At 47.7% G+C, this 21,211-nt stretch overlaps 1 protein-coding gene across 6 annotated transcripts in view; it reads left to right on the top strand.

Annotated features, from left to right (window-relative positions):
* MRPS21 (mitochondrial ribosomal protein S21) overlaps positions 1–21,211 on the top strand; it is a 32,525-nt gene that overhangs the window by 5,833 nt on the left and 5,481 nt on the right. The window contains exons 2-3 of one of the 6 annotated variants that reach the window (XM_088457220.1): positions 1,850–1,965; positions 17,494–17,584. In XM_088457220.1, the coding sequence (XP_088313346.1) occupies positions 17,502–17,584 (83 nt within the window). In that variant the 5' untranslated portion in view covers positions 1,850–1,965; positions 17,494–17,501. The other 5 variants (XM_088457218.1, XM_088457221.1, XM_088457219.1 and 2 more) reach the window with 5 other exon arrangements.

Genomic DNA, 21,211 nt, shown 5'->3' on the forward strand with positions numbered 1-21,211 from the left:
GGCAGGTCTATATATATACACTGTATAACGTGCATGTATACCACCGGCAGGTCTATATATATACACTGTATAACGTGCATGTATACCACCGGCAGGTCTATATATATACACTGTATAACGTACATGTATACCACCGGCATGCCTATATATATATACTGTATAACGTACATGTATACCACCGGCAGGTCTATATATATATATATATATATATATATATATATATATATATATATACTGTATAACGTACATGTATACCACCGGCATGCCTATATATATACACTGTATAACGTGCATGTATACCACCGGCAGGTCTATATATATATATACTGTATAACGTGCATGTATACCACCGGCAGGTCTATATATATATATATATATATATATATATATATATATATATATATACTGTATAACGTGCATGTATACCACCGGCAGGTCTATATATATATATACACTGTATAACGTACATGTATACCACCGGCAGGTCTATATATATATATATACTGTATAACGTGCATGTATACCACCGGCAGGTCTATATATATACACTGTATAACGTACATGTATACCACCGGCATGCCTATATATATATACTGTATAACGTACATGTATACCACCGGCAGGTCTATATATATATACTGTATAACGTACATGTATACCACCGGCAGGTCTATATATATATATATATACTGTATAACGTACATGTATACCACCGGCAGGTCTATATATATATATACTGTATAACGTACATGTATACCACCGGCAGGTTTATATATATACACTGTATAACGTGCATGTATACCACCGGCAGGTCTATATATATACACTGTATAACGTACATGTATACCACCGGCAGGTCTATATATATACACTGTATAACGTACATGTATACCACCGGCAGGTCTATATATATACACTGTATAACGTACATGTATACCACCGGCAGGTCTATATATATACACTGTATAACGTGCATGTATACCACCGGCAGGTCTATATATATACACTGTATAACGTACATGTATACCACCGGCAGGTCTATATATATATATATATATATATATATATATATATACTGTATAACGTACATGTATACCACCGGCAGGTCTATATATATACACTGTATAACGTGCATGTATACCACCGGCAGGTCTATATATATACACTGTATAACGTGCATGTATACCACCGGCAGGTCTATATATATACACTGTATAACGTACATGTATACCACCGGCAGGTCTATATATATACACTGTATAACGTGCATGTATACCACCGGCAGGTCTATATATATACACTGTATAACGTGCATGTATACCACCGGCAGGTCTATATATATATATATACTGTATAACGTGCATGTATACCACCGGCAGAGAAGGCACTTCCTCGTGCGGCGTTGGCGCACACGAATAGGGGGCCTGACCATGGAAAAGGGGGCGTATCTCTAAGACGCGTCCCCTTTTTGTCACTCTTGGGGGCGTGCCCGGCACTTACTGACACGCCTGGCAGCCCCAAGCACTGCTGACAGGGAGAATAGATGCCGTGAGCATGCGCCTAGCGTTTATTCACCGGCGGTGACCGGGTCACCGCACATTTCCCCACCCACGGAACACTGCGACCCGTGGGAGAAGATGGCACCCACAGGCTGTGAGGACAGGGCACTTTTTTGCCCTCCAGAAGGTGAGCAGGGTGCAGCGCCCCGCTAAAACAGCCTAGCGAGAACGCTATATATATTATATACACACACACACACACGCACATGTAAGCGCCTGCAGTACCCGGTGTTTCCAGGGATTTTAAGAATGTTTGTTTACACATCCTCCTCTAACCAACCTCTCCTTAGGCAGAGCCTCAGGAAAAGTGTGACAAACTTCCCCATCCACAGCCCTAAGGTCTTCGGAGGAAGTAAGATCTGTAACGGTGTAAAGCAAACTTCGGAGATAGAAGCATTCAACATCGGTAGGATCTACAGTGTAACACGGCCAAGAGCTTCTGTTGCTCCGATACCAGGATGATCATCTACAGCGACTCCCTGTTTTCTGCGCAGAAATACTTTGGGAGAAGCTTTCCAGGTGTAATATTCTGGCAGCTCACAGTACAGCAGGGTCCCTGCAAAGTTGGAAGAAAGAAGTAAATGTTGCTGTGTAATGTGGTATAGTCAGAGAGCTGAGAATGCTGGGAAAGCCGGCTAAAGCTCTCTCTGATAATAAACATTAAGATCATGACAACACAACGCTTGCTCCGAGGCCCTACCCATATGCCGTGAGGCCCCACAATGAGCGTCCAGCAAAAATTGTGGCTTTACATTAATTAAACATTTTTAGTTGCCTCCGCCGTGTTTTAATACGTATGTAAAATGTCACGATCTTTGCTTGTAAACTGTGGATTTGTATAGAAAGACAGAAGGACAAATTTTCACTTTGATATAGTAGAATATATACACTGTGTGTGTGTGTATATGTATGTATGATATATATATATATATATATATATATATATATGAGAAATGGAACGCACACAGTCAATGCGTCAATTAGCAGGTGCAAAGTCAGATGAAATCCAAAATATACAGACAAGTGACCCAGCACTCCAAATTTTTTCAAGTGCATTATATGTATTAGTAATATTTGCAGTATGTATGTTGTTACCGCAACACATTAAGAGTATAGTGTGTTCTGTTTTAGTGTTATATGTTGTCTGTCTATATGTAATGTATTGTGATCATGTGCAGGGGTTCTATGTTGTGTCAGTACGGCATGTCAGGCTCTGTGCGGGTTACTCGTAGTGCGGCGTGAGCTGGCTTGTTGTTGCCTGGGTTACACTCGCCGCGTCATCAGTGGGCGCGTCGATGGTGACGTCGGAGCGACTTGCCTGGGCCTGGCCGCGCACGTGGGATCCCGCTTCTGCTGATGGCTGACGCAGGTGAGGTGAGTGGGCACTCACACTGTTGGGTATTTAGTACAGTTCTGGATCATTAGACTTTAGTCCCTTGACGAAGGTTGACGAAACGGCCGTTGGGGCTGATCCGGGTTAAGAACATGACTCCCCGGTTTTTTCCATTTGTGCATCTGAATCATCTGAATTGCTAAGTATTATCTATATATACTTCATCCAGTTGGTTACTATACCTGCCATGGTTGTATATTGGATTTTTATGATGGCTCATTAAAACCATATTTTGCATATTGCGGTGTGCTGGTTCTGGTTCCATTTTTGTCTACATTTGGGACTGTCTGTATATATCTATCTATCTAACACACACACACACTCAGGTCCATAAATATTGGGACAGTGACAGAATTGTCATATTTTGGCCCCTATTCACCACCACAATGGCTTTGAAATGAAACAAACAAGATGTGATTTACCTGCAGACTTTCAGATTTAATCTGAGGGTAATTACATCCAAATCAGGTGAACGGTGTAGGAATTACAACGGTTTCTATATGTGCCTCCCACTTTTTAAGAGGCCAAAAGTAATGGGACAAACTAAACAATCCTAAATCTAACTTTCACTTTTTAATACTTGGTTGCAAATCCTTTGCAGGTAATTACAGCCTGAAGTCTGGAACGCATAGACATCACCAGACGCTGGGTTTCATCCCTGGTGATGCTCTGCCAGGCCTCTACTGCAAATGTCTTCAGTTCCTGCTTGTTCTTGGGGCATTTTCCCTTCAGTTTTGTCTTCATCAAGTGAAATGCATGCTCAATCGGATTCAGGTCAGGGGATTGACTTGGCCATTGCATAACATTCCACTTTTTAGCTTTAAAAAACTCTTTGGTTGCTTTTGCAGTATGCTTCGGGTCATTGTCCATCTGCACTGTGAAGCGCCGTACAATGAGTTCTGAAGCATTTGACTGAATATGAGCATATAATATTGCCTGAAACACTTCAGAATTCATTCTGCTGCTTTTGTCAGCAGTCACATCATCAATAAATACAAGGGAACCAGTTCCATTGGCAGCCATAAATGCCCATGCCATGACACTACCACCACCATGCTTCACTGATGAGGTGGTATGTTTTGGATCATGAGCAGTTCCTTTCCTTCTCCATACTCTTCTCTTCCCATCACTCTGGTACAAGTTGAGCTTTGTCTCATCTGTCCATAGGATGTTGTTCCAGAACTGTAATGGGTTTTTTAGATGTTGTTTGGCAAACTCTAACCTGGTCTTCCTGTTTTTGTGGCTCACCAATGGTTTACATCTTGTGGTGAACCCTCTATATCCACTCTTGTGAAGTCTTCTCTTGATTAATGACTTTGACACATATACACCTACCTCCTGGAGAGTGTTCTTGATTTGGCCAACTGTTGTGAAGGGGTTTTTCTTCACCAGGGAAATAATTCTTCTGTCATCCACCACAGTTGTTTTCCATGGTCTTCCGGGTCTTTTGGTGCTGCTGAGCTCTCCAGTGCGTTCTTTCTTTTAAAGAATGTCCCTAACAGTTGATTTGGCCACACCTAATGTTTTTGCTATCTCTCTGATGGGTTTGTTTTGATTTTTCAGCCTAATGATGGCTTGCTTCACTGATAGTGACAGCTCTTTGGATCTCATATTGAGAGTCGACAGCAACTGATTCCAAATGCAAATGTCACACCTAGAATCAACTCCAGACCTTTTACCTGCTTAATTGATAATGAAATAATGAGGGAATAGCCCACACCTGTCCATGAAATAGCTTTTGAGTTGATAGTTTTTAAGGGGCCAAAAGTAATGGGGCTATTTGCCTTTTGAGAAAACCCTGTATAGGGGAGAAATGCGTCAAGGAAGCAGTGAACTGCCGACAATTTCATACACCTGTTTCCAATTTGCTGAAGTATTTGCCATTTGGGTTCTCTGTTCAAGCTATCTGGATCCCCGTGTGCTCAGCTCCCGGCAGCCGCCTATACTCACCTAGCGGCTATTTGACTCCATTCCGTTTAGCCGCCGGGCTCCTGCGCTGGTCAGGACGGACACGTACCTGTTGATTGCTGCTGGTCTCCATCATCCTCTGGGGCTCCATAGCCGCGGTGCCCCCTCTGTTGCGGGCTGTTGTCCAACTGCCTGCGGTGTGTGCGGGAGCAGGTCCTTTGGTACCATCCAGCTACATACCTGCACCCGGTGTGCACCACGTTGCACCTTTCCTTCACGGTCCTTTGCTATCCACCCAAAGTGCGGGCAGGAGTCGCCTGAATGGTGTGACTCAATCTACCATCGTTGGCGCTATATTTCTCTCCTGTGGGGTAAGGAGTTGTAGTCATTGGACTTTCCATATTGGGATGTGAGAGCGACCTGTGACATTGATCAGCTTGAGAACCATATTCCTAACATTGCGCAGCCTTTTTTTACACTAAAGCTGGCCACACACTAGACCAACTTACATCCAACCAGCCAACTTGTTGATTGGTTGGAATGAAAATCTGGTAACGTATGGGAGTAACTGATGATCAGCAATTTGCTCCTAAATGCCAGAAAACAGATGAAAATGGCGTCAGACAAGTTTGTTAAATGTTTGATCTAAACAATTTGTTCAAACAACAGTTTTTGTCCATTTTCCGGCGTTTGGGAGCAAATTGCTGATTGTCATTTACTTTCATCCCTTACCAGATTTTCATTCTAACCAATCACCTAGTTGGCTGGTTGGATGTAAGTTGGTCTAGTGTGTGGCCAGCTTTACACTATTGGCATTTGCTTGTTTTTGTTTTACTGGCTATCAATTTAGCTGTTGGGAACAATTGGATACCATCTTTCTGAAATAACCACCCCATTCATTTGGTTTTGTATCATTCATGGCATTAATTTTGAACAATTATTTCTTACATGTGTATGTTTTATTGAACTGCAGTTCACTATAGAATAAATTCTATATTTGTTTTACTATAAAAGTGTCCTATGCATATATAATTACCAGCGCAGATACCTCAATTCTCTTTTTTTCTACATTATTTTGAGGGTTTATTGCAGAAGCCCCTCTGGTGTCAGCTTCAGGTTTTCATATTAAGCGCCTTATAGATCCCTGCGGGCAAAACAATATACCATAAAAGTAATAAATAATGAAAAGTGCCATCACACAATAAAAAAAAAACTAAAATAGAACATGTACCGGCAATTGCCTATACACTGTATACTGTGGTGACTCTTGGTTTGTTTGTGTTGTGTTAGGGTTGTAATAATTGGGCCCCATATTGCACTGCCCAAATCTGTTCTGGGTACACTGGGACCTGTGGTAATGGCTGTGCTTGGTTTGGATAGCCACGACCAAATGTGCGCTCAAAAAACATCATCTGTCTCTCCTGCATATCCATTAATTGCCTCATAAGTGACTGCTGCATTTGCCTTTCGGACTAGAAACCGATCCAGTCTAGCATCCTCCTGCCTGAATATCGGCATCTAATTCACGGAGATGCTCCACGATCACAGAAGTCATCGCTCTAGCTGCTTGCTCCGACCTGTTGAGTTTCTTCTTTTTGGGTGGCACATTGTAGACTGCAAAGGGGAGAAACAAAAAATAAATAATATGCACTGAGCCGACATAAAGATGGCCGTGGTGTTTGCGTTCATGTGCTTGTGGCCTTCTATCTACCTGCACGCTAGCAGCACTCTGCAACAGTTACCATTTGGGTGTGTGTGTGTGTGCACGCGCACGTAGCGGAGGGGTCTTTATAGGGGGCGCAGTCTCTGAGCTTGTCTCAACTACTCATCTATGGTGAAAGCGATACTGTCAGCATTCACAGATGAATCCATCCCACTACCTTCTCCAGGCTCATCGGTCAGTAGGAGCTGTGATGTTGGTCTGCTTTGCGAGGACGGCAGGGTAACCTGTGTAGCCAGTACCTCTTGACTATCCTCCTGCTGGCTGAAGCAGAATGGCGCAATTGAGGACAGTGCTATGGGGTTTGAAAGCGCTGTAGCACAATTGGTAATGCACCCATTCCTTGCGGCCTGCACCACTTTTGTTGCGGTTATGATCATGCACTTTAGTGAACTGCTTACGCAAGGCCTTCAATTTATTGACCACTTGCTGCTGCGTGCGTTTTACCCCTCGGGACTCCAGCATCTGGGCTATATTGTGGTACACTACTGCATCTTTCACTGTGCCGGTCATCTGGCGTTTAATGTCTTCCTCCGCCCTGATGAGCAGTAGCTCTCTGATATCGGCATCGGTCCAGTTCGATGCAGCACACATGCTGCTGTAGTAACAGGGTGTGGCTCAGGCTGCTGTTATGGCTGTGTATCAGCCTGTGTATGTGGCTGCTGTAGTAACAGGGTGTGGCTCAGGCTGCTGTTATGGCTGTGTATCAGCCTGTGTATGTGGCTGCTGTAGTAACAGGGTGTGGCTCAGGCTGCTGTTATGCCTGTGTATGTGGCTGCTGTAGTAACAGGGTGTGGCTCAGGCTGCGGTCATGGCCGTGTATCAGCCTGTGTTTGTGGCTGCTGTAGTAACAGGGTGTGGCTCAGGCTGCGGTCATGGCCGTGTATCAGCCTGTGTATGTGGCTGCTGTAGTAACAGGGTGTGGCTCAGGCTGCTGTCATGGCTGTGTATCAGCCTGTGTATGTGGCTGCTGTAGTAACAGGGTGTGGCTCAGGCTGCTGTCATGGCTGTGTATCAGCCTGTGTATGTGGCTGCTGTAGTAACAGGGTGTGGCTCAGGCTGCTGTCATGGCTGTGTATCAGCCTGTGTTTGTGGCTGCTGTAGTAACAGGGTGTGGCTCAGGCTGCTGTCATGGCTGTGTATCAGCCTGTATATGTGGCTGCTGTAGTAACAGGGTGTGGCTCAGGCTGCGGTTATGGCTGTGTATCAGCCTGTGTATGTGGCTGCTGTAGTAACAGGGCGTGGCTCAGGCTGCTGTTATGGCTGTGTATCAGCCTGTGTATGTGGCTGCTGTAGTAACAGGGCGAGGCTCAGGCTGCTGTCATGGCTGTGTATCAGCCTGTGTATGTGGCTGCTGTAGTAACAGGGTGTGGCTCAGGCTGCGGTTATGGCTGTGTATCAGCCTGTGTATGTGGCTGCTGTAGTAACAGGGTGTGGCTCAGGCTGCTGTCATGGCTGTGTATCAGCCTGTGTATGTGGCTGCTGTAGTAACAGGGTGTGGCTCAGGCTGCGGTTATGGCTGTGTATCAGCCTGTGTATGTGGCTGCTGTAGTAACAGGGTGAGGCTCAGGCTGCTGTTATGGCTGTGTATCAGCCTGTGTATGTGGCTGCTGTAGTAACAGGGTGTGGCTCAGGCTGCTGTTATGGCTGTGTATCAGCCTGTGTATGTGGCTGCTGGTCAGGCTGTGGCAGGCTGTGTGCAGGAGCTTAGGCAGGCAAGTAATGGCTGCGTGTGTGTCTCTCTGCAGGGCCCTGACAAATTACATCATCTGCCAGCGCCCCAGAAGCTCCAATCAGCTAATAGCAGAATGTAGGCGGGTAAAATAATCTGGGTAGCACCCGTTCACACTGCCGCATGACACGGGAACAACCCTGCTTTCAACCCGAGTAAGATTCTCCCGGGTAAATCAACCCGAGAAATTTTTCTGGAAGCCATTCACACAGAGCATTGACCCGGCAATAACCCGGGTTATTCGTTTGGTGTAAAAGGGGTATAAGTTAATGTTTAATTTGGATAAAGTAAATGCTGTTTAATGTCAAAACCTATTGATACATTCTATGTTCCAAGATCTAAATGACAAAAATGTCTTTAGAAGGATTTCCAATTGATAATTTTCGTTCAACCCGCAGGGTACAAGGTATTCGATTTGATGTCTTCCCGCCTCTGCGCCGGCCCTGTCTTCCCGCCTCTGCGCCGGCCCTGTCTTCCTGCCTCTGCGCCGGCCCTGTCTTCCTGCCTCTGCGCCGGCCCTGTCTTCCTGCCTCTGCGCCGGCCCTGTCTTCCCGCCTCTGCGCCGGCCCTGTCTTCCCGCCTCTGCGCCGGCCCTGTCTTCCCGCCTCTGCGCCGGCCCTGTCTTCCCGCCTCTGCGCCGGCCCTGTCTTCCCGCCTCTGCGCCGGCCCTGTCTTCCCCTCATCTGTGCCACTCTTCACCCCCCCCCCCCAATCTCTTTCCCAATCTCTACTGATGTGTGTTCTCCCATTGTGTTAGTCTATTCCCTCATCCGTACCAGTCACTTTACCCATCTGCTCTGTATTCCCGCATCCATGCCACTCTGTACCTTCGTTCACGTCGCTCTGTTCTCCCAAACCGTGCCACTCTGTGTCCCCTGCGTCCGCACCACTGTATTCCCCCATCTGCATCACTTTGCCCCCCCATTTATCCGCACCACTGTATTCCCCAATCTGCATCACTTTGCCCCCCCATTTATCCGCACCACTGTTTTCCCCCATCTGCATCACTTTGTCCCCCCATTTATCCGCACCACTGTATTCCCCCATCTGCATCACTTTGCCCCCCCCATTTATCCGCACCACTGTATTCCCCAATCTGCATCACTTTGCCCCCCCATTTATCCGCACCACTGTATTCCCCCATCTGCATCACTTTGTCCCCCCATTTATCCGCACCACTGTATTTCCCCATCTGCATCACTTTGTCCCCCCATTTATCCGCACCACTGTATTCCCCCCCATCTGCATCACTTTGTCCCCCCATTTATCCGCACCACTGTATTCCCCCATCTGCATCACTTTGTCCCCCCATTTATCCGCACCACTGTATTCCCCCCATCTGCATCACTTTGTCCCCCCATTTATCCGCACCAGTGTATTTGTCCCCCCATTTATTCGCACCACTGTATTCCCCCATCTGCATCACTTTGTCCCCCCATTTATCCGCACCACTGTATTCCCCCATCTGCATCACTTTGTCCCCCCATTTATCCGCACCACTGTATTTCCCCATCTGCATCACTTTGTCCCCCCATTTATCCGCACCACTGTATTCCCCCCCATCTGCATCACTTTGTCCCCCCATTTATCCGCACCACTGTATTCCCCCATCTGCATCACTTTGTCCCCCCATTTATCCGCACCACTGTATTCCCCCCATCTGCATCACTTTGTCCCCCCATTTATCCGCACCAGTGTATTTGTCCCCCCATTTATTCGCACCACTGTATTCCCCCATCTGCATCACTTTGTCCCCCCATTTATCCGCACCACTGTATTCCACCCATCTGCATCACTTTGTCCCCCCATTTATCCGCACCACTGTATTTCCCCATCTGCATCACTTTGTCCCCCCATTTATCCGCACCACTGTATTCCCCCCCATCTGCATCACTTTGTCCCCCCATTTATCCGCACCACTGTATTCCTCCCCATCTGCATCACTTTGTCCCCCCATTTATCCGCACCACTGTATTCTACCCATCTGCATCACTTTGTCCCCCCATTTATCCGCACCACTGTATTCCACCCATCTGCATCACTTTGGCTTCTTTCCGTCAATGCTACTTAATGTCCCCTCCCCCCCTCTCCATGCCTATCTGTCCCCATCAACACCGTTGTGTCTCTTCCCCCATCCACTATACTCTTATCCCATCTGTGCAGCTCTATCTTCTGCTCAGACCTCGGTTGCATAGACTGCATGTGTGTATTGCAATGAGCACACAATTCTGTGAATTAGCAGCTCCACCATTGTGTGAGTGACAGCAATCTCATACTGTGAGAGTGCTGAATCTGCAGATAACCACAGGGTGTGATGGCATACCATATCTGTATTGCGCAAGGAACACATCCATTAAGGATTTTCATTGTTTGTTTTGTTTTTTTTTTTGTTTTTTTGGGGGTTTTTTTTTTAGTTTGAGTGGCACAAATTTCAGATAATGTCTAAGAAGCCTTAATGGAGCATGTGAAACCGTAAGGTTTTTTTTGTCTATGGAATTTCATAGCTTTTTTGTAATTTATTAACAATCAGGGTTTTGACGAGCAAACCGGGCCACCTGCAGGGGAGAAGGGCAACAACTAGGTACACTAACACGGGTGATGGAGCAGAAAGCACACAGGGTGCAGAGGGAGAGACGGCTGTGGGGGCAGGCTGCAGGTGTGTGGGGCAGTGGGGATGCGGATCAGTGGCAGCAACAAGGCCGTGAACAGAAGCATCAGCGGGCGACAGGGACTCCCTGGTGCCTGAGAAAATCAAATCAATGAGACACAGATATATGGACGTATCTGTCAGATCCTTCCCTGCATCTGTTAAAAAATTAATGTGTAATATATTAAAAAAAAAAAAAAAGACGTCCCTCCACAGCACAACCAGCATCGGGCTCTGGAGCCCCAGTGCTGGTTGTGCTAAATACAGGGGACAAACGACACAGGGGTCCACTCGAAAAAAACTTAATTCTCCCATAGTGGACTCCCGAGGGGGGTGTCACGGTCCTGCGGAACTGATCCAGATACACCAATCTGAGAATCGCAGCTTGTGACTTTGACTTTTACAGGTTACCTCAGCACGTGTGGTTAAATAAACCGCATAACTTCACCAGCAGAAGAAAACTGTAATGCTAAAGCATAAGGTGGGCTTCTGCTACCCCCTGCACACACAATTATCAATACTTAGAAAAATAGGTAACATGAGCCATAGGAGGCCTTGGGTCATAAAAACACAGGTCCAGACCTACAATTAATGTTTTAATTCAAAAATATCTTCAAAGCTTAATTACAAGGATATTAATGTTAAAAAGGTATCTCACAATTACTTGCAAGTTCAGGAATAAACTAAAAAGGAAAGAACAAACCACTCGGACCACGTCAACTTAAGTGGTTCTGGGATGAGACCGTCCCAATGGAGAATTCTGGTTCATCTGTACCTTCCCATAGCCCCACGCAGAATGAACACTGAACTACCAGTGTGTCACATTTTTATGCCTTCTGCTCTAGGCACCCCCCCTGCCCCCCTCCCTGGGGTGATTTTAACCTTTGTCAGCTCAGAGTGTATTGTCCAGGTGGCTGAAGCTATAGTCAAGTGAGCAGGGGTTATTTTAATTATATCATCAGCTCTTTTAGAAGTTGAGTCGTTTGGTATCACAGACTTATGTCAATAAACACACAGATCAGGTGAGGGAATACACACGTCTGCAGACTGAGCACCTGTTGGTATAAACAATCACTCTTTGATCTCTGGCCCTGATTCAGAGCCGGACGCTCGCTCTGAATCAGGGCCGGGCTATTTTTTTTTTTTTTTTAGAACGGCCTCCTGGCCGCTCGCATAGCTGTGGGCGACCACCCACAGCTATAGCGAGCGGCCAGGAAGATGGTCGCGATGGTCAAGACCATTGCGACCATTGGGCTTGCGACGAGACCCTTGTGGTAGGGTCTCGTTGCCGCAAGCCCCAGAGAGATTTCGGCTCTTAAGAGTGCCGAAATCTTTCCCACTGACATCACTCGTGATATCAGTGGGGCCGCCCCCAAATGGAGGCGTTCACATGGGAACACCTCCTTTTGGGCAGCCCGCCCACCAAAGGGGGCGTGCTGTCACGCAACATCGACAGCACGCCCCCTTTGGTACGAGACCTGGAGCGACGGATTGCCCGTCGCTATCCGGGTCTCGCGCATGCGCACGACGGAGCCGGCTCCGTCGTGTGCTCTGGGCCACCATCGACCCGGTTGCGAGCGCTCAGCACTTGCGACCGGGTCTGAATCAGGCCCTCTGTTCCCAAACAGCACACAGAGGTTCTCATTCAGACCCGGTCGCAAGCACCGATGTGCTTGCAACCGGGTCAATAGTTAGCCCTGTGCACGTGCAGCGGCCGCACTGCGCGTGTGCAAGCCTCGGAGCGAGAAAGAAACTCGATACGGAGCTCTCTACAAAAGGGGTGGCTGTCAATGTTGATCAACAGCTCGCCCCGTTTTGTAGGCGGGCCAGGGGGGTGGTTTCCAAAACGAAGGCGTACCTTAACGAACGCCTACCGTTTTGTCGGCGGCCGCACTGACATAATCAGTGATGTCAGTGGGGAGTTTCCTGCAGCTGACGCCCGCTACCTATCCCAGGTCCTACTGCCCGCCGCCAGCTAGCGGCTGCACCGCCGCCTGCATTCTCCTCCGGGTCTCAGCCTGCCGCTAATGCCCGCTACCTCCCCCCGGGTCCTGGCCACAGCAAACACCGGCTGCCTTGCCCTCGCTACCGCACACAGAGGACAGCCATCTTGGTGCACCCAAGTGAAGCCACAGTGAGTACACCAGCTGTGGAGGCTCCTACTGAGGCTGCACAAGGAATTTAATCTTCCTATCTCTATAATAATTGTGCAATTGTGAGGTAATAGTTTGAAAACTGTAACTTTCTCAATTACCTGAACCCCAAAAGGCCCTACCTAGAACAATAGCTACCTAATAAAACAAATCTAAATTGCCCCCTACCCTGAGTTATGCCGTCCCAAATATCCCCCATAGAGAACAGCAGAAAAATGTCAGAAACAAGTGACCGTTGGAGCATTAGATTACTGCCAGCACCGAGCGGCAGTTCTCCCCGGCCATGCCGAATTTCCGCTCAGTACTTCCTATAGCCTTTGAGGCGTAGTCACTTAAACACCCTGCACCCCCTTCCCCTCCGGAATTCTCTATGGAGATTTCCGTTGTTTCAGATTCAGCCTTAATAAGGGCACGACTGTATAATATATATATTTTGTTTTATTATATCACACCCTGTATTTCATGCATGTATACCACCGGCAGGGCTGTACTCAACTGGCTTGTTTTCTACACCCTCATTAAGTTTACATCCAAATCCATCCAGTGCAAGGCCCAGAACAGGCTCCCCGTGTCAAAGTTCTGCCCAGCGTACACCAAAGGGAGGTCCGACCGAGACCCTAACCCCCTAAAACCTGGCCAGGATCCACCTGGACCATCTAGTGTTGGTTTCATCCCAGTTGGCACAGGGGTGGTCTCCCCAGGCTGTTTGTGGGTGCACCACCCAGGAATTTGGGAGCCTGCAAGTAGGGTCAGTATCTGGGAGCTGTATAAAAAGGACCAGATCCTCCAGACTTTGCAGCTTTTTCTAATCAGACCACTGGGCCTTTAATAAGAAGATAATTAATATATAAAATGTTATTTCAAATTGAAATCATTATAATGTCAGAGTTTAAAACCTTTTATTATTGCGAAGGCCCCGACCTGGCTACTTCTGGATGCCACCTGGCTGGAAACATTTTCTGGGGAGAACACTGATGTTATTTATAAGATTTGTCGCTATGTGGTCTAATTCTGTAGCTTAAGGTGCGTACACATGGTATGATTAAAATGCACGATATGAACGATAACCATATCGATCATATTGTTCATATCGTGCATTTTTCGGTGCCTCTAACCCACCTGCGATGCGTGAGCACGTATAGATAACGATATCATCTATCGCCCGTGGATGCAGGCCAACCTGGTCGATATTTACCAGGTTACTATAGGGACCCACGATCGTTGGCCATCGTTGGTGGTGTGCTGGATGATCGATATGTACCAGGTTACTATAGGGACCCGCTATCGGTGGTGTGCTGGATGATCGATATCTATCGGGTTACTATAGGGACCAGCGATCGTTGGTGGTGTGCTGGATGATCGATATCTATCGGATTACTATAGGGACCAGCGATCGTTGGCCATCGTTGCTGGTGTGCTGAATGATCGATATTGATCATCCAGCACACCTGGGAGATCGTTCAGCGATATCGTTATTGTCGATTGTCCCGTGTGTATGCACCATTACTTTTTTGATACTAGATAACTGTAAGTTTTGCCAGCTTTACCAATAAGAGCTGTGGGAAGTTATTCACCAACCCACAAACCTCGTGCGGCTGGACGCCTGTCCCCCCTCCGCTGCTACCACCCATTACAGTAACATGACAATTCCCACAATAGGCCGCTATCTCCTGTGGTGTATTCTCTGTATGACTTACTAGGCTGTGACCCTTATTACTATATGTAATGCTTCTTGTTATACATAAATCCAGGCAGCCAATGTAGGGACTATAGATGGTACATTCCCTATACTAGCACCTCCCATCCCCCTGGGCACTGTCCCCCCTACCAGCAAATAAGGACTTTGCTCATTTCAGTAGCACACATGGTGCCAGTGTTCATTACCCAGGTATTATGGCAGAAAGCGCAATGCGGGGCTCTGATGTCATATCCGCCCAGCCCACCTCCTTGGGACTGTTGAGATAGATCTATCTATCTATCTATCTATCTATCTATCTATCTATCTATCTATCTTGAAGACAATCTTCTACATAAATTGAAACGTTTATACTACCACCGTGTTGCAGTCTTAATATGAAACCTGAGTGCTGCACTGCTGTGGATATAGTGTGTGTGTGTGTATATGTATATAATGTATATGTGTGTGGATATATATATATATATATAAAACCCAGCACTCACCATGTTTAAACACTCTCAATAATGCCTAAATAAATAAATAATGGGGATTTGGTTCATGGATTGATCAATGCATTTTAAGCCCGCAGCCTGTGGAGTGGGGTCCCGTGATGTGGGCTGCGGGCTTAAAATGCATTGATCAATCCATGAACCAAATCCCCATTATTTATTTATTTAGGCATTATTGAGAGTGTTTAAACATGGTGAGTGCTGGGTTTTCTGTTTTTATTTATTTAGGCAATGTGGTCACAGGCCACTTGCACCCCAGTCCTGGGAATGGCGAGTGCAGGTCTGCACCCCAAATCTGGGAGTCGCGAGTGCAGTGGGTTTCTGACATTATATATATATATATATATATATATATATATATTTATATATTATATAGAGAAAGAACTGGCACTCGGAGACAGCAACAAGGAAAAAACTATGTATATTCTCTCCGAGTGCCAGTTCTTTCTCCTTCTGGATATTGCTTTTGTTACTGGATGCTCTGGAGCAAGTTGCCCCTTTATTCTTTTGAGTGCCGGCAGATTGTGTCCTTTTTGTGTATATATATATAATATTTTACAGTTTCTAATCTTCAAGTACCACCATCATACCATGTTATGTGGGTTACTTTAATCAGTAATTATCCCACCTGCTCCCGCAGACAGAAATGACCCCTTAGTGCTGCTTGCGGATAGCTATTGGGGACCCCAGATCTCTATAATATGTATTATCCCACCTGCTCCCGCAGACAGAAATGACCCCTTAGTGCTGCTTGCGGATAGCTATTGGGAACCCCAGATCTCTATAATATGTATTATCCCACCTGCTCCCACAGACAGAAATGACCCCTCAGTGCTGCTTGCGGATAGCTATTGGGGACCCCAGATCTCTATAATATGTATTATCCCACCTGCTCCCACAGACAGAAATGACCCCTCAGTGCTGCTTGCGGATAGCTATTGGGGACCCCAGATCTCTATAGTATGTATTATCCCACCTGCTCCCGCAGACAGAAATGACCCCTTAGTGCTGCTTGCGGATAGCTATTGGGAGCCCCAGATCTCTATAATATGTATTATCCCACCTGCTCCCGCAGACAGAAATGACCCCTCAGCGCTGCTTGCGGATAGCTATTGGGAGCCCCAGATCTCTATAATATGTATTATCCCACCTGCTCCCACAGACAGAAATGACCCCTCAGTGCTGCTTGCGGATAGCTATTGGGAGCCCCAGATCTCTATAATATGTATTATCCCACCTGCTCCCGCAGACAGAAATGACCCCTTAGTGCTGCTTGCGGATAGCTATTGGGAGCCCCAGATCTCTATAATATGTATTATCCCACCTGCTCCCGCAGACAGAAATGACCCCTCAGCGCTGCTTGCGGATAGCTATTGGGAGCCCCAGATCTCTATAATATGTATTATCCCACCTGCTCCCGCAGACAGAAATGACCCCTCAGTGCTGCTTGCGGATAGCTATTGGGAACCCCAGATCTCTATAATATGTATTATCCCACCTGCTCCCGCAGACAGAAATGACCCCTCAGCGCTGCTTGCGGATAGCTATTGGGGACCCCAGATCTCTATAATATGTATTATCCCACCTGCTCCCGCAGACAGAAATGACCCCTCAGCGCTGCTTGCGGATAGCTATTGGGGGCCCCAGATCTCTATAATATGTATTATCCCACCTGCTCCCGCAGACAGAAATGACCCCTTAGTGCTGCTTGCGGATAGCTATTGGGAGCCCCAGATCTCTATAATATGTATTATCCCACCTGCTCCCGCAGACAGAAATGACCCCTCAGCGCTGCTTGCGGATAGCTATTGGGAACCCCAGATCTCTATAATATGTATTATCCCACCTGCTCCCGCAGACAGAAATGACCCCTTAGTGCTGCTTGCGGATAGCTATTGGGAGCCCCAGATCTCTATAATATGTATTATCCCACCTGCTCCCGCAGACAGAAATGACCCCTCAGTGCTGCTTGCGGATAGCTATTGGGAGCCCCAGATCTCTATAATATGTATTATCCCACCTGCTCCCGCAGACAGAAATGACCCCTCAGTGCTGCTTGCGGATAGCTATTGGGAGCCCCAGATCTCTATAATATGTATGTATGTATAGTATGTATGTATGCAGCACATGCCGGACCTACAGGAACACGAGAGACTTTACATGTAATTGAGACAAATGTTCTTCCATTTCCCAGTGTCGGTGATGGCGAACCATCTGCGGTTTATCGCCCGTACGGTGCTGGTACAGAACGGGAATGTCGATGCAGCTTACAAGGCGTTAAACAGGTAATTTCTCATTCCTTTTCTCAGCTGCGCTGTATACACTCAGAGTATTTCGGTTTTTCTTATAGTTCCTTAGGACAATATACATGAAGTAAGGACTCGCTTAGGTTTAGGGCCTAACATTGGGCTGTAATGTGAGATACTTTTGTAGAGCCCAGTAATTCAGGGACTGTAACAAGGACTATGTAAAGCACTCGTGTGGTACGCTCAGGCCATATACATGCTGGGATTTCTGTGACATACATTAGTATACATATGGAGACAAGTGATCAGAGACCCCCTGGGCAAGATAAATGGTCCCATGCAGACCGTTGCACCCAAGTTCCAAATGGCCAGTAATGTGTTAGTTTTGACGAGAACACTTGGTAGGGGGCTCATGCACTTACAGTTCTATGGAAAAGGCGAGTGTTTTGGACCCTGGGTATATAGGGGCTTTGAATGTCCGTTCGCCGTGTTACAGGGCCGTTTAGATCTTGGAGCCGCAGGAGATAACAATGTAAAAGTGCCAGTTCCTGAAAACGGGGAACCAAAATACAAAGGGGGGGCGAGGGGAGGGGGGTGCGCAGTCCTCAAAGTGATTGGGTTAATATTGTCTTATCAAAGCAGCTATACTGGGAACTGCAACCACTGAGAGATAACCAGAGAGAATGAAAACTAGATGGCGCTGGGAGACCGTTGAAAGATGCAATTTAATACACACAAACTAACAATAAACAATGTTGCGATGTGGTTCACTGAGTTACCCGGCCGTACTGTGATACACCAGGTATGTCAGTCAGTCCATGACAACTAAGTGGTCCCAAATTTGTAATGTGATCTCGCCTCTCGGGTGGCATTGACTGCGGAGCGACCCGGCACATCAAACCGGGACGCCGGTACATGCTCCACAGCCGCAAGCTTCGGCACTTCACATAAACCACCTCAGAAGTGTCCGCAGTGTGAGGACATTACACCCTACTGCTAACCAACCTCGCCCGATTTCCACTATTACCGGCTGAACACGCGACTTTGAGAGAGGTGATCCTAACATTGTGGATTTTTACAGCCAAAGGCGCACAGAACGCCTTACCTAATGTGAATCGCAACCCACTCCTTCCCTTAGGAGGTCCGAGTTGCGAAGAGGGATCCGTTTGGATCGGACGCCGGGTCACTTGTGCTCTGAAAAGGAGCGGTGAAGTCACTCGCGGGGACAGATGATTTCCGATCAGCTGTCTCTGCACCAGAGCAATGATGAGTTGCTCCTGATTCCACAACAAATTAGAATGTTAATTATCAGTGTTTGAGAATTATCATGAATAGGCCCCCTCAGTCTACAAAGTAACAATAAATGGCCTGTTCCAGAGCATGTGCATAATAAGGGTACTTGCCTCACCAGCATAACCTGCCTACAGCCTCGGCAAAACCAGGGCAGTTTAAGATTGCTGCAACCTAGCCAGCGTAGCCTCCCCGCAACCTAGCCAGCGTAGCCTCCCCGCAACCTAGCCAGCGTAGCCTCCCCGCAACCTAGCCAGCGTAGCCTCCCCGCAACCTAGCCAGCGTAGCCTCCCCGCAACCTAGCCAGCGTAGCCTCCCCGCAACCTAGCCAGCGTAGCCTCCCCGCAACCTAGCCAGCGTAGCCTCCCCAGCGTAACCTAGCCAGCGTAGCCTCCCCAGCGTAACCTAGCCAGCGTAGCCTCCCCAGCGTAACCTAGCCAGCGTAGCCTCCCCAGCGTAACCTAGCCAGCGTAACCTAGCCAGCGTAGCCTCCCCAGCGTAACCTAGCCAGCGTAGCCTCCCCAGCGTAACCTAGCCAGCGTAGCCTCCCCAGCGTAACCTAGCCAGCGTAGCCTCCCCAGCGTAACCTAGCCAGCGTAGCCTCCCCAGCGTAACCTAGCCAGCGTAGCCTCCCCAGCGTAACCTAGCCAGCGTAGCCTCCCCAGCGTAACCTAGCCAGCGTAGCCTCCCCAGCGTAACCTAGCCATCATGGTCCTGCCACAGCCTAGCCTGCTTACCCTCCCCAGTGTAAATGTGGGATCAGCCAGGCCTAATATAGAAAGATGAGGAGGGGGAAGCTGACATTCCAGGCTTTCCCATGGATTCCAGTACTGACTGACACTAGGGAAGTTTTGGCGATGTCTTGTTTGTCTTCCAATAAATCACTGAGAGGTAACGTTCGGACGGATCTTCTCTCTGGTTGCCCATGGTTTAGGGGGGTCAGGAGCAAAACAATCTCCAAAAACACCCATGCCAGCTGATAATACACTAAACCCCTTTCAAGCTAGATCTAAACATTTAAGGTCTTGTAAGCCTGGGGAAACCGTCTATGGGACAGCGCAAAAAAGGTGTATAGGTACAGTAGTTTCTACTTCAGGGTCCATAGGGGGTCCACAGGGTTGACCTTGGGGTATAGGTTGGGAACCAAATCCGGGCACCACGCAGTTAAAGCTTTTAGCTCCCAGGATGCACTTGGGTCCACTCACCCTATAACCCCACCCCCCAAGCCAGAGGCACCTCAGTTTAAGTTGGTGCCCGGCCGGAGTCTAAGCTGCCGCTCCGTCACCCCGCCGGCGTTGACACCAGTACAGATCTGGGGATCTCAGCAGGACCCCAGAGTCTGTACTAGCCGGACTCTGCGGGCGCCCAGGACTGCTACAGGATCCACGGGGAGCAGGTAAGGTCGCGGATCACCGCTTGCGGTGATCCGCGCATTTAATATGCAGTCCTGTGCCTCCGGTCTCTGGGGACTGACCGGAGGCGCCGGCGGTGGCGGCGGGCCCCCCATACCCCGTGTGTCCACTAGACCACCAGGGACTTACTGATCGGTGCTGGGAGCCGGCGTCTCGGGAAGTTAATAGCCGGCCAGGGGAGACAGCTTTCCCTGTTACAGTGGCTCCTCCCCTCAGCTCAGCGCGCCTTTCAGTATTTATAGTCTGGCGTCGCTGAGCTGCATCCTCCGTGGGCCACTCTTCTTCTGAGGTCTCCAGCGGCCATTTCTCTGTGGTGCAGCAGAAATCTCCGAAGATGGCAGTGAGTCCAGTCCCCCTGCGTACCTCACCATCAGGTCAGTGTACACAGCGCTGTAGCCTTCCCAGACACTGAATCTGGGCAGTTGAATGCAGTGTAATAGTGCAGTATATTATATGACATGTTTATGTATATATGTATATATCTGCATTGTATGTGACTTATGCTAGTGCTGACTGTACTTTATTCTCTCACCTGTCAGTGTATATCTATCCCTTTTCTTTATCTGCCCTAATACAGCTGTACTTGGGGTGGTTCTGAGACCTCACATTTATATACTTGTTAATATTTGTGTGGTTTGTCACATACTGTTGCGTGCTGCACGTTGCCATATTTTAGATGGAACTGTGTGTTGCATACGCTGAAAATGGGTCCCTGCAGCTAATTTTTGGCATCAGTCAGGACCAGTATAGCGCTGCTTAATATTTCCGCCAAGATTGGTCAGATATGTCTGACCAGGAGATAGAGCGTTATACTGCACCCATTTTTACTATCCTGCAAGCCATGTGCTGCAGGTGTTAGTGCGGAGGATTTGTTTCATAAAGGGTTCTGTGTGTGGCGTCATCGGGTGCCGGCCCCTTTCACGACCCCCTTGGGCGGTTTGTTTTCTCGGGATCCTCTCAATTG

This window comes from Taudactylus pleione, unplaced genomic scaffold, assembly GCF_031769625.1.
Source record: "Taudactylus pleione unplaced genomic scaffold, aTauple2 ptg000747l, whole genome shotgun sequence".
In the NCBI taxonomy this organism is placed as follows: domain Eukaryota; kingdom Metazoa; phylum Chordata; class Amphibia; order Anura; family Myobatrachidae; genus Taudactylus; species Taudactylus pleione.